Below are 14473 nucleotides of genomic sequence, written 5' to 3' on the forward strand. Positions count from 1 at the left end.
GAAGGTGGGCAGGTGGGTTTGAGGGATATGGGGAGAAGGTGGGTGGGTGGGGTTGAGGGATATGGGGAGAAGGTGGGTGGTGGGGTTGAGGGATATGGGGAGAAAGTGGGGTACCTCTGGGAGAATGCCGGGATTGAGTTTGCACTGGTGTTGGGATGTTTGAATTTCTCTGCCGTGTCTCCCACAGGGCTATCGGGCAATCCCGCGGACCTCGAAAAGAGGATACAGGTCTATGGAATGAACTTCATCCCTCCCAAAAAAGCCAAGACCTTCCTCCAGTTAGTCTGGGAAGCACTGCAAGACGTCACGCTGATAATCCTCGAGGTGGCGGCCATTATATCCCTCGCCCTGTCATTCTATCAACCACCTGCGGAGCAGAGTGACGGTAAGATGCTTTTTGCTGTTCCCACCCCAGCCCCACGTCCTCCCACAGGAGAATCGGTCTCCCTTCTGGTGCGATGGGCGTCTACGTAGGTCCTCATTGGCTGAATGTTGCACCGTTTTTTTCCCCATCCCCTCCTGGGGGAGCTGACCGTCACATACAATTACATCGAATTTTACAATGCAGGAACACGCCATTGGGCCCAAGACACACTATCACTCAACCCCACCCACTCACCTTCTCCCCATCTCCCTCAACCCCACCCACCCACCTTCTCCCCATCTCCCTCAACCCCACCCACCCACCTTCTCCCCATCTCCCTCAACCCCACCCACCCACCTTCTCCCCATCTCCCTCAACCCCACCTACCCACCTTCTCCCCATTTCCCTCAACCCCACCCACCCACCTTCTCCCCATATCCCTCAACCCCACCCACCCACCTTCTCCCCATCTCCCTCAACCCCACCCACCCACCTTCTCCCCATATCCCTCAACCCCACCCACCCACCTTCTCCCCATCTCCCTCAACCCCACCCACCCACCTTCTCCCCATATCCCTCAACCCCACCCACCCACCTTCTCCCCATCTCCCTCAACCCCACCTACCCACCTTCTCCCCATATCCCTCAACCCCACCCACCCACCTTCTCCCCATATCCCTCAACCCCACCCACCCACCTTCTCCCCATCTCCCTCAACCCCACCCACCCACCTTCTCCCCATATCCCTCAACCCCACCCACCCACCTTCTCCCCATCTCCCTCAACCCCACCCACCCACCTTCTCCCCATATCCCTCAACCCCACCCACCCACCTTCTCCCCATATCCCTCAACCCCACCCACCCACCTTCACCCCACATCCCTGAGTCTCACCTATCAACTTTATTGCCGGTGTTCCTGCTCCACACGAGCCTCCTCCCGCCCCCTCTTCATCTCACCCCATCACCATATCCTTCTATTCCTTTCTCCCTCGTGTGTTTATCCAGCTTCCCCTTAAATACATCGACGCTATTCGCCTCGACCACTCCCTGTGGGAGCGAGTTCCACATTCTCACCACTCTCTGGGTGAAGACGTTTCTCCTGAATTCCCGATTGGATTTATTAGTGACTCTCTTATATTGACGGCCCCTAGTTCTGGTCTCCCCCACAAGTGGAGACATCTTCTCTACGTCTACCCTATCGAAACCCCTTCATTATCTTAAAGACCTCTCAGGTCACCCCTCAGCCGTCTCTTTTCCAGAGAAAAGTGCCCCAGCCTGTTCAATCTTTCATGTCTGAGCATTGAATCATTGGACCCGTCAATCCCACAGCATCCAGAAGGGGGAACGCCGAGGGGAGATTACACAGTCCGGCATTCCCAGCGAGCCCCTCCTCAATCTCTGAGTGTCACCTGTCCACTGGGAGCGCTGATCACGGAATGACCCCAAATGACTTCATACTGTGTGTCGGCCATCTCTCAGTGGGTCTCACTCTCGCCTCTTGAGTCACAAAGTCGTGGTTTCGAGCTCCATGTCACCGCTCCCGAGACTCGAGCCCCGTAATCCAGGCCCGACACTCCCCCGGTGCCAGTACTGAGGGAGCACCGCACTGTCGGAGGGGCAGTACTGAGGGAGCGCCGCACTGTCGGAGGGGCAGTACTGAGGGAGCGCCGCACTGTCAGAGGGGCAGTATTGAGGGAGCGCCGCACTGTCGGAGGGACGGTACTGAGGGAGCACCGCACTGTCGGAGGGGCAGTACTGAGGGAGCGCCGCACTGTCGGAGGGGCAGTACTGAGGGAGCGCCGCACTGTCAGAGGGGCAGTATTGAGGGAGTGCCGCTCTGTCGGAGGGGCAGTACTGAGGGAGCGCCGCACTGTCGGAGGGGCAGTACTGAGGGAGCGCCGCACTGTCGGAGGGGCAGAACTGAGGGAGCGCCGCACTGTCGGAGGGGCAGTATTGAGGGAGTGCCACACTGTCGGAGGGGCAGTACTGAGGGAGCGCCGCACTGTCGAAGGGGCAGTACTGAGGGAGCGCCGCACTGGCGGAGGGGCACTACTGAGGGAGCGCCGCACTGTCGGAGGGGCAGTACTGAGGGTGCATCGCACTGTTGGAGGGGCAGTGCTGAGGGAGCGCCGCACTGTCGGGGGGGCGGTACTGAGGGTGTGTCGCACTGTCGGAGGGGCAGTGCTGAGGGAGAGCCGCACTGTCAGAGGGACGGTACTGAGGGCGAGCTGCACTGTCGGAGGGGCGGTACTGAGGGAGCGCCACACTGTCAGAGGGGCGGTACTGAGGGAGCGCCGCACTGTCGGAGGGGCGGTACTGAGGGAGCGCCGCACTGTCGGAGGGTCAGTACTGAGGGAGCACCGCACTGTCGGAGGGGCAGTACTGAGGGAGCGCCGCACTGTCGGAGGGGCAGTACTGAGGGAGCGCCGCACTGTCGGGGGGGCGGTACTGAGGGTGCGTCGCACTGTCGGAGGGGCAGTGCTGAGGGAGCGCCGCACTGTCGGGGGGGCGGTACTGAGTGTGTGTCGCACTGTCGGAGGGGCAGTGCTGAGGGAGCGCCGCACTGTCGGAAGGGCGGTACTGAGGGAGCGCCACAATGTCAGAGGGGCGGTACTGAGGGAGCGCCGCACTGTCGGAGGGGCAGTACTGAGGGAGCGCCGCACTGTCGGAGGGGCGGTACTGAGGGAGCTCTGCACTGTCGGAGGGGGCGGTACTGAGTGAGCGCTGCACTGTCGGAGGGGCGGTACTGAGGGAGCGCTGCACTGTCGGAGGGGCGGTACTGAGGGAGCGCCGCACTGTCGGAGGGGCGGTACTGAGGGAGCGCTGCGCTGTCGGAGGGGCGGTACTGAGGGAGCGACGCACTGTCGGAGGGGCGGTACTGAGGGAGCGCTGCACTGTCGGAGGGGCGGTACTGAGGGAGCGCCGCACTGTCGGAGGGGCGGTACTGAGGGAGCGACGCACTGTCGGAGGGGCGGTACTGAGGGAGCGACGCACTGTCTGCTCTCTCAGGTGGGTGTAAAAGATCCCACATGGGCCACTATTGGAAGGAGAGCAGGGAGGAGGTCTACCTGGGGTCCTGGGGCCAATATTTATCCTTCAACCCAAAACTTTGAAAGGTAGATGATCCGAAAGATAGATGTTTGTGGGAGCTTGCTGTGCGCAAATTGGCTGCCGCGTTTCCCACATTACAACAGTGACCACACTTCAAAAAAAAGTCCTCCATTGGCTGTGAAGAGCTTTAGGACGTCCTGAGGTGGGGATAGGCGCCGGAGAAATGCAAGTCTTTGCTTTGACAGCGGGGACGTGCCGCTGATGAAATGGTGACCAGACCTTTGACGCTTTGTGCTCCTCAGCGTGCGGGAACACGTCCTCGGATGTGGAGGACGAGGGCGAGGCCGAGGCGGGCTGGATCGAAGGGGCGGCCATCTTGCTGTCGGTCATCTGCGTGGTCCTGGTCACCGCCTTCAACGACTGGAGCAAGGAGAAGCAGTTCCGCGGCTTGCAAAGCCGCATCGAACAGGAGCAAAGGTTCAGCGTTGCTCGGAACGGCCAGATCATCCAGATCCCCGTGGCGGACATCATTGTCGGAGACATCGCTCAAATTAAATATGGTAGGTCGCAGGCCAGGACAATGATCCGTGAGTTGGGCAATTGAAATTCGGTTCGTTAAATCCATCAGGAATTAAAAAGCTAGAGTCAGTAATGACAACCCTGAAACTATTAGATTGTCGTAGAAACCCATCTGGTTCACTAATGTCCTTTAGGGTAGGAAATCTACCGCCCTCACCCGGTCTGGACGATTTGTGACTCCAGACCCACTGTGTGCTGTGAGGAGGATGCAGAGAAACTCCAGTACGATTTGGACAGGTTGGGTGATTGGGCAGATGCATGGCAAATGCAGTTTAATGTGGATAAATGCGAGGTTATCCACTTTGGTGGCAAAAACAGGAAGGCAGATTATTATCTGAACAGCAATAGATTGGGAGAAGGGGAAGTGCAACGAGACCTGGGTGTCCTTGTGCACCAGTCGCTGAAGGTAAGCATGCAGGTGCAGCAGGCGGTTAAGAAGGCAAATGGTATGTTGGCCTTCGTAGCGAGAGGATTCGAGTACAGGAACAAGGATGTCTTGCTGCAGTTGTACAGGGCCTTGGTGAGACCACACCTTGAGTACTGTGTGCAGTTTTGGTCACCTTATCTGAGGAAGGATGTTCTTGCCATGGAGGGAGTGCAGCGAAGATTCACCAGACTGATACCTGGGATGGCAGGAATGACGTATGAGGAGAGATTGGGTCGATTGGGCTTATATTCGCTGGAGTTTAGAAGAATGAGAGGGGATCTCATTGAAACTTATAAAATTCTAACAGGACTAGACAGACTAGATGCAGGAAGGCTGTTCCCGATGGTCGGGGAGTCCAGAACCAGGGGTCACAGTCTAAGGATAAGGGGTAAGCCATTTAGGACTGAGATGAGGAGGAATTTCTTCACCCAGAGAGTGGTGAACCTGTGGAATTCTCTACCACAGAAGGCAGTGGAGGCCAATTCATTAAATATATTCAAGAGGGAGTTAGATATATTTCTTCAGGCTAAAGGGATCAAGGGATATGGGGAGAAGGCAGGGACAGGGTACTGAATTTGGATGATCAGCCATGATCGCATTGAATGGCGGAGCAGGCTCGAGGGGCCGAATGGCCGACTCCTGCTCCTATCTTCTATGTTTCTATGACTCTTAGCTGCCCTCTGAGATGGCCTAGCAAGCATACGAGCATACGGATTAGGAGCAAGATTCGGCCCCTCGAGCCTGCTCCACCATTCAATGAGATCATGGCTGATCCGATGACTCCACATACCCGCCTACCCCCGATGACCTTTCACCCCCCTTACTTACCAAGAATCGATCTACCTCTGCCTTAAAAATATTCAGACTCTTCTTCCACCGCCATCTGAGGAAGAGAGTTCCAAAGACTCACGACATAGAAACATAGAAGATAGGAGCAGGAGTCGGCCATTCGGCCCCTCGAGCCTGCTCCGCCATTCAATCAGATCATGGCTGATCATCCAAATTCAGTACCCGGTCCCTGCCTTCTCCCCATATCCCTTGATCCCTTTAGCCTTAAGAAATATATCCAACTCCTTCTTGAATATATTTAATGAATTGGCCTCCACTGCCTTCTGTGGTAGAGAATTCCACAGGTTCACCACTCTCTGGGTGAAGAAATTCCTCCTCATCTCAGTCCTAAATGGCTTACCCCTTATCCTTAGACTGTGACCCCTGGTTCTGGACTCCCCCGTCATCGGGAACATCCTCCCTGCATCTAGTCTGTCGAGTCCTGTTAGAATTTTATAAGTTTCAATGAGATCCCCTCTCATTCTTCTAAACTCCAGCGAGTATAAGCCCAATCGACCCAATCTCTCCTCATACGTCATTCCTGCCATCCCAGGTATCAGCCTGGTGAATCTTCGCTGCACTCCCTCCATGGCAAGAACATCCTTCCTCAGATAAGGCGACCAAAACTGCGCACAATACTCTCTGTGAGAAAAAATGTCTCCTCATCTCTGCTTTAAATGGGCGACCCCTTATTTTTAAACAGTGACCCCTCGTTCTGGATTCCCCCACAAGAGGAAACATCCTCTCCACATCCCCCCTGTCCAGACCCCTCAGGATCTTGTGTGTTTCAATCAAGTCACCTCTTCTCTTCTAAACTCCAGCGGATACAAGCCTAGCCTGTCCAACCTTTCCTCATAAGACAACGCGCCCATTCCAGGTATTAGTCCAGTAAACCTTCTCTGAACTGCTTCCAACGCATTTGCATCCTTCCTTAAATAAGGAGACCAATACTGTACACAGTACTCCAGATATGGTCTCACCAACGCCCTGTATAACTGAAGCATAACCTCCCTACTTTTGTATTCAATTCTCCTCGCAATAAATCATAACATTCTAATAGCTTTTCTAATTACTTGCTGTACCTGCATATTAACCTTTTGCGATTCATGCACGCGGACACCCAGATCCCTCTGCACCTCAGAGCTCTGCAATCTCTCACCATTTAGATAATATGCTTCTTTTTTATTCTACCTGCCAAAATGGACAACTTCGCATTTTCCCACATTATACTCCATTTGCCAGATCTTTGCCCACTCACTTAACCTATCCATATCCCTTTGTAGGAAATCTACAGTCCTTACCCGGTCTGGCCGATATGTGACTGCATGTTGACTCTTAACTGCCGCTCTGACAGAGCCAAGCAAGCCACCGTCAGACTGCTACGACACACGTTACTAAGAATAAAACTGGACGGGCCGTCCCCGACAGCGACCTCTGCACCGGCATCAGCACCTCCCAGTCACACACACCATCCTGACTTGGAAATCTATCGGGCCGTTCCTTCATCGTCGCTGGGTCAAAATCCTGGAACTCCCTCCCTAGCAGCGCTGTGGGAGCACCTTCACCACACGGACTGCAGCGGTTCAAGAAGGGGGCTCACCACCACCTTCTCCAGGGTAATTAGGGATGGGCAATAAACGCCGGACTTGCCAGCGACGCCCACATCCCAAGAATGAATAAATAAAAACGTTCCTTTGTGGGGAGCAGTAACCATCTCCACTCAATCGGATTGCATTTTCAACATCTCCCGACTGGACCGATACTAGAAATTGTTACCTAACTGATAGATACTGACCCTTAGAGTCCATCACTGATAGATACAGACCCTTAGAGACCATCACTGATAGATACTGACCCTTAGAGTCCATCACTGATAGATACTGACCCTTAGAATCCATCACTGATAGATACTGGCCCTTAGAGTCCATCACTGATAGATACTGACCCTTAGAGTCCATCACTGATAGATACTGAGCCTGAGAGTCCATCACTGATAGATACTGAGCCTTAGAGTCCATCACTGATAGATACTGAGCCTGAGAGTCCATCACTGATAGATACTGACCTTTAGAGTCCATCACTGATAGATACTGACCCTTAGAGTCCATCACTGATAGATACTGACCCTTGGAGTCCATCACTGATAGATACTGTCCCTTGGAGTCCTTCACTGATAGATACTGACCCTTAGTGTCCATCACTGATAGATACTGACCCATAGAGTCCATCACTGATAGATACTGACCCTTAGAGTCCATCACTGATAGATACTGACCCTTAGAGTCCATCACTGGTAGATACTGACCCTTAGAGTCCATCACTGATAGATACTGACGCTTAGAGTCCATCACTGATAGATACTGACCCTTAGAGTCCATCACTGATAGATACTGACCCTTAGAGTCCATCACTGATAGATACTGACGCTTAGAGTCCATCACTGATAGATACTGACCCTTACAGTCCATCACTGATAGATGCTGACCCTTAGAGTCCATCACTGATAGATACTGACCCTTAGAGTCCATCACTGATAGATACTGACCCTTAGAGTCCATCACCAATAGATACTGACCCTTAGAGTCCATCACTGATAGATACTGACCCTTAGAATCCATCACTGATAGATACTGGCCCTTAGAGTGCATCACTGATAGACACTGACCCTTGGAGTCTATCACTGATAGATACTGACCCTTAGAATCCATCACTGATAGATACTGACCCTTAGAGCCCATCACTGATAGATACTGAGCTTTGAGTCCATCACTGATAGATACTGACCCATAGAGACCATCAGTGACAGATACTGACCCTTAGAGTCCATCACCAATAGATACTGACCCTTAGAGTCCATCACCAATAGATACTGACCCTTAGAGTCCATCATTGATCGATACTGACCCTTAGAGTCAATCACTGATAGATACTGGCCCTTAGAGTCCATCACTGATAGATACTAAGCCTGAGAGTCCATCACCAATAGATACTGACCCTTAGAGTCCATCACCAATAGATACTGACCCTTAGAGTCCATCACTGATGGATACTGACCCTTAGAGTCCATCACCGATAGATACTGACCCTTAGAGTCCATCATTGATCGATACTGACCCTTAGAGTCCATCACTGATAGATACTGACCCTTAGAGTTAATCACTGATAGATACTGAACCTTAGAATCCATCACCAATAGATACTGACCCTTAAAATCCATCACTGATAGATACTGACCCTTAGCGTCCATCACTGATAGATACTGACCCTTAGAATCCATCACTGATGGATACTGGCCCTTAGAGTCCATCACTGATAAATACTGACCATTAGGTTCCATCACTGATAGATACTGACCCATAGAGACCATCAGTGACAGATACTGACCCTTAGAGTCCATCACTGATAGATACTAAGCCTGAGAGTCCATCACTGATAGATACAGACACTTAGAGACCATTACTGATAGATACTGACCCTTAGAGTACATCACTGATAGATACTGACCCTTAAGCATCCATCACTGATAGATACTAACCCTTAGAGTCCATCACTGATGGATACTGACCCTTAGAGTCCATCGCCGATAGATACTGACCCTTAGAGTCCATCACTGATAGATACTAACCCCTAGAGTCCATCACTGATAGATACTGACCCTCAGAGTCCACCACTAGTAGATACTGACCCTTAGAGTTAATCACTGATAGATACTGAACCTTAGAATCCATCACCAATAGATAATGACCCTTAGAGTCCATCACTGATAGATACTGACCCTTAGAATGGATCACCAATAGATAGTGACCCTTAGAGTCCATCACTGATAGATACTGACATTTAGAGTCCATCACTGATAGATACTGACCCTTGGCGTCCATCACTGATAGATACTGGCCCGTAGAGTCCATCACTGATAGATACTAAGCCTGAGAGTCCATCACTGATAGATACTGACCTTTAGAGTCCATCACTGATAGATACAGACCCTTAAGCATCCATCACTGATAGATACTAACCCTTCGATTCCATCAGTGAGAGATACTGACCCTTAGAGTCCACCACTGATAGATACTGACCCTGAGAGTCCATCGCTGATAGACACGGTCCCTTAGAGTCCATCACTGATAGATACTGACCCTTCGAGTCCATCACTGATAGATACTGACCCATAGAGTCCATCACCGATAGATACTGACCCTAACAATCCATCACCGATAGATACTGACCCTTAGAGTCCATCACTGATTGATACTGACCCTTAGAGACCATCACTGATAGATACTGACCCTTCGAGACCATCACTGACAGATACTGACCCTTAGAGTCCATCGCTGATAGACACTGTCCCTTAGAGTCCATCACTGATAGATACTGACCCTTAGGTTCCATCACTGATAGATACATAGAAACATGGAGATAGGAACAGGAGTAGGCCATTCGGCCCTTCGAGCCTGCTCCGCCATTCAATGAGATCATGGCTGATCTTCGTCTGAGATCATAGCTGATCTTACCAGTTCAGTACCCCGTCCCCGCCTTTTCTCCGTAACCCTTAATCCCCTTAGCCTTCAGAAATATATCCAATTCTCTCTTGAAAATATTTATTGAATTAGCCTTCACAGCCCTCTGTGGCAGGGAATTCCACAGGCTCACCACTCTTTGAGTGAAGAAATTCTTCCTCATCTCTGTTTTAAATGATTTGCCCGCTATTTTTGACCCTTAGAGTCCATCACTGATAGATACTGACCCTTAGAGTCCATCACCGATAGATACTGACCCTAACAGTCCATCACCGATAGATACTGACCCTTCGAGTCCATCATTGATTGATACTGACCCTTAGAGACCATCACTGATAGATACTGACCCTTAGACTCCATCACTGATAGACACTGTCCCTTAGAGTCCATCACTGAGAGATACTGACCCTTAGAGCCCATCACCGATAGATACTGACCCTTAGAATCCATCACCGATAGATACTGACCCTTAGAGTCCATTACTGATAGATACTGACCCTTAGAGTCCATCACTGATAGATACTGACCCTTGGAGTCCATCATTGATAGATACAGACCCTGACATCCATCACTGATAGATACTGAGCCTGAGAATCCATCACTGATAGATACTGACCCTTAGAGTCCATCACCGATAGATACTGACCCTTAGACTCCATCACTGATAGATACTGAACCTTAGAGTCCATCACTGATAGATACTGAGCCTGAGAGTCCATCACTGATAGATACTGACCCTTAGAGTCCATCACCGATTGATGCGCTATCAATTACTCATAAAAGACTGAGAGTTAAGAGAGTAACTAAAGGCTTTTATTAACAAAAGAATGAAGGTCTGCCTCGAGTGGTCGACCGGTCCAGAAATACAAAGGGCTGGGGAGCTGTCACCTTTATACTGGGACTTGTGGGAGGAGTCAGCCGAGGCATGTCCTGGCATGTACACAGTGGAATACAAACAGTGGTTCACCACATTCACCCCTTGTTTAAAATTGAGTCCGGCGGGGTGAAGTGTATTAAAAGTTAGTGTATTGGAGTCTCTCCGGAGGTCTTGTCTGCCGCTGTGATCGGCGTGGCGACGGCAGGGGTAGTGGAGCTTCCGGCGTCGAGTCCTGCGTAGGCTGTGGCACAGGCGTGTCGTCCTCGTAGATGTTGAGCGGGTCGTGGGGCCCAGGCCTGCCGTCTGCTGGGGCTGGATATCGGATCGTGGCGGGGGGTGGTAGTGAGTAGTGGGTTACTGCGGCCCCCGAGGGTGCAAGGTCTCTTATGGAGACTGTGTCCTCCCCCCGTCCGGGTATGCAATGTAAGCATACTGGGGGTTGGCGTGGAGGAGGTCGACCCTCTCGACCAGGGGGTCCGTTTTATGGGTCCTCACGTGCCTTCTCAGTAGGACCGGCCCTGGGGACGTCAGCCATGGCGGTAGCGATGTCCCCGATGTGGACTTCCTTGGGACGACAAACATTTTCTCATGAGGGGTTGCGTTAGTGGCAGTGCAGAGCAGTGACCGAATAGAGTGGAGCGCATCGGGGAGCACATCCTGCCAGCGGGAGGTTGGAAGGCCCCTCGACTTTAAGGCTAGCAGGCGGCCTTCCAAACTGTCGCATTTTCTCTTTCCACCTGTCCGTTCCCCCGGGGGTTGTAACTGGTGGTCCTGCTTGTGGCAATACCCCTAGTTAGCAGGTACTGACGGAGTTCGTCGCTCATAAACGATGAGCCCCGGTCGCTATGGATATAGCTGGGGAAGCCGAACAGGGTGAAGAGGTTGTTCAGACATTTAATGACCGTGGCACTGGTCATGTCCGGGCAGGGGAAGGCGAACGGGAAACGGGAGTACTCATCAATAATATTGAGGAAGTACACATTGCGGTCGGAGGAGGGGAGAGGCCCTTTAAAATCAACGCTCAGGCGCTCGAAGGGGCGAGTGGCTTTTATCAGGTGGGCCCTGTCTGGTCTATAAAAGTGCGGTTTGCACTCAGCGCAGACTTGGCAGTTCCTGGTCATGGTCCTGACCTCCTCAATAGAGTAAGGCAGGTTGCGGGCCTTGATGAAGTGGAAGAACCTGGTGACCCCCGGGTGGCAGAGGTCATTGTGGAGGGCCCGCAGTCTATCGATCTGCGCGCTGGCGCAGGTGCACGCGATAGCGCATCCGGGGGTTCATTGAGCTTCCCGGGCCAGTACAAGATCTCGTAATTGTAGGTGGAAAGTTCGATTCTCCACCTCAAGATCTTGTCATTTTTGATTTTGCCCCTCTGCTTGTTGTTAAACATGAAAGCAACTGAACGCTGGTCAGTGAGCAGGGTAAATCGTTTTCCGGCCAGGTAATGCCTCCAATGATGCACAGCCTCCACAATCGCCTGGGCCTCCTTCTCAACAGCGGAGTGTCTGGTCTCCGGGCCTTGGAGGGTTCGTGAAAAGAAGGCCACGGGTCTCCCCGCCTGATTGAGGGTAGCGGCCAGGGCAAAGTCGGACGCGTCGCTTTCCACCTGGAAGGGGATGGATTCGTCCACTGCGTGCACGGTGGCTTTGGCAATGTCTTCCTTGATACGGTGGAAGACTAAGCGGGCCTCTGCCGTCAAGGGAAAAGAGGTGGACTTGATCAGCGGATGGGCCTTGTCCGCATAGCAGGGGACCCACTGGGCATAATAGGAGAAAAACCCTAGGCACCTCTTCAGGGCCTTGAGGCAGTGGGGCAGTGGGAGTTCCATAAGGGGACGCATCCGGTCGGGGTCGGGGCCGAGGACTCCGTGTTCCACAACACAGCCAAGGATGGCGAGGCGGTTTGTGCGGAACATGCACTTCTCCTTGTTATATGTCAGGTTCAGGAGTTGGGCGGTGCGGAGGAATTTTTCGAGGTTTGCGTCATGGTCCTGCAAGTCATGGCCGCAGATAGTCACATTGTCCAGATATGGGAAAGTGGCCTGCAACGCATTTTGATCTACCATCCGGTCCATCTCCCTTTGGAAGACGGAGACCCCGTTGGTGACACCAAAGGGAACCCTAAGGAAGTGGTAGAGGCGGCCGTTTGCCTCAAAGGCAGTATACTGGCGGTCCTCAGGGCGGATAGGGAGCTGGTGGTACGCTGATTTCAGGTCAATGGTCGAGAAGACGCGGTACTGCGCGATCTGGTTGACCATATCAGCTATGCGGGGGAGTGGGTAGGCGTCCAGCAGGGTGTAGCGATTTATTGTCTGGCTGTAGTCGATGACCAGGCGCTGCTTCTCGCCGGTCTTAACGACCACAACCTGGGCTCGCCAGGGGCTGGTGCTGCCCTCAATAATCCCTTCCTTCAGGAGCCGCTCCACTTCGGTTTTAATGAAAACCCTGTCTCCGGCACTGTATCGCCTGCTCTTTGTGGCGATGGGCTTACAGTCGGGGGTGAGGTTAGCAAACAGTGGGGCGGGGGGGGGTGACTCTGAGTGTGGAGAGGTTGCACCTGGTGCGCGGCGGGCAATTTGGGAGCTGCTGGCTGCGGACTGTGAGTGGGGGTAGGGGTCCACCGTACGCCATCGTAACACTTTTAAGGTGGCACTGAAAATCTAACCCCAGCGGGACGGCAGCGCAGAGGTCGGGCAGGACCAGAAGTTTAAAATGATCGTACATGGTCCCGTCTACTACGAGTGTCACTACGCAGTAGCCGCCGATGTCCGCCGACTGGGACTCGGAGGCCATAGAAATCCGCTGGTGCGCAGGCAGGACTGGGAGAGAGCAACGCCGCACCGTGTCGGGGTGGATGAAGCTCTCCGTGCTCCCAGAGTCAAAAAGGCAGATTGTATCGTGGCCATTTACCTTAATGTCCATTGTGGAACTGGCCAGCTGGTGCGGTCTCGCTTGGTCCAGTGTAACGGATGCCAGCGTAGGGGTCGGTGTGTCGCTGCGGGTATCAGATGAGGCGGTGTTGGGGGCCTGCTGCGTTCCAGCTGTCGTCCAAGATGGCGGCGTCCATGATCCCCATGTGGCTGGAGGCGTCCAAAATGGCTGCTGTACCGGTGGTTCGCACATGGCCGGGGAGGCCCAAGATGGCGGCCCGCATGGCCCACACGCGGCGCTGCTGGGGTTCGGGGTGGCTTTGGCTCTGCAGACGTTAGCGTAGTGTCCCTTCTTCCCGCAGCCCGAGCAGATCGCGTTTTTCGCCGGGCAGCGCACTCTGGGGTGTTTTGCCTGGCCACAGAAGTAGCATTTCTGGCCTTGGGGCACTGCTGTCTGGCCTTGGGACACTGCTGCGGTAGTTGGGCCGTTGCTGGGGTGTGGCTGGGGTGGCACGGTGCTATGAGGCGGTCCTACCGTGTCCCAGGCTGTCATTCCCCGCGGCGTCCACGGTGCAGAGGAGTAGGCATCCATGCCCCAGTAGGCTGCATCCAATGATAGTGCGAGTTCAGAGGCCTTGTTGAGGTCGAGGTCACTCTGCTCCAACAGTTGCTGTCGGGTGTAATTGGATCTGTGGCCCGCTACAAAAGCGTCCCGGATAAGTTCCTCTGTGTACACGGCGGCCTTTACATCCTTACAACCACAGGCCCGGCCAAGCACAGACAGTGCCTGAAGGTATTCCACGGTCGATTCCCCAGGTTGTTGTTTACGACTCCCCAGAAGGTGCCTGGCGTACACTTCCTTCACTGGGCGCGTGTACTGGTCCTTGAGGAGCTTGATAGCGTCCGCGTACGAGGTCGCGTCTTGGATGACCGAGTACACTCGGTGGTTCACTTTGGAGGTCA

At 53.2% G+C, this 14473-nt stretch overlaps 1 protein-coding gene across 1 annotated transcript in view; it reads left to right on the top strand.

Moving 5' to 3' along the window:
• Window positions 1–14473, top strand: part of LOC147086856 (plasma membrane calcium-transporting ATPase 3-like) — a 158234-nt gene that overhangs the window by 44473 nt on the left and 99288 nt on the right. Inside the window, exons 2-3 of the mRNA XM_085978341.1 lie at window positions 188–385; window positions 3719–3976. Of these exons, the coding sequence (XP_085834467.1) occupies window positions 188–385; window positions 3719–3976 (456 nt within the window). The remainder of the gene's footprint in view (window positions 1–187; window positions 386–3718; window positions 3977–14473) is intronic.

The sequence above is a fragment of the Somniosus microcephalus genome, unplaced genomic scaffold (assembly GCF_052327205.1).
Source record: "Somniosus microcephalus isolate GS21.2 unplaced genomic scaffold, FLI_Smic_1.0 unresolved_chr7, whole genome shotgun sequence".
In the NCBI taxonomy this organism is placed as follows: Eukaryota; Metazoa; Chordata; class Chondrichthyes; order Squaliformes; family Somniosidae; genus Somniosus; species Somniosus microcephalus.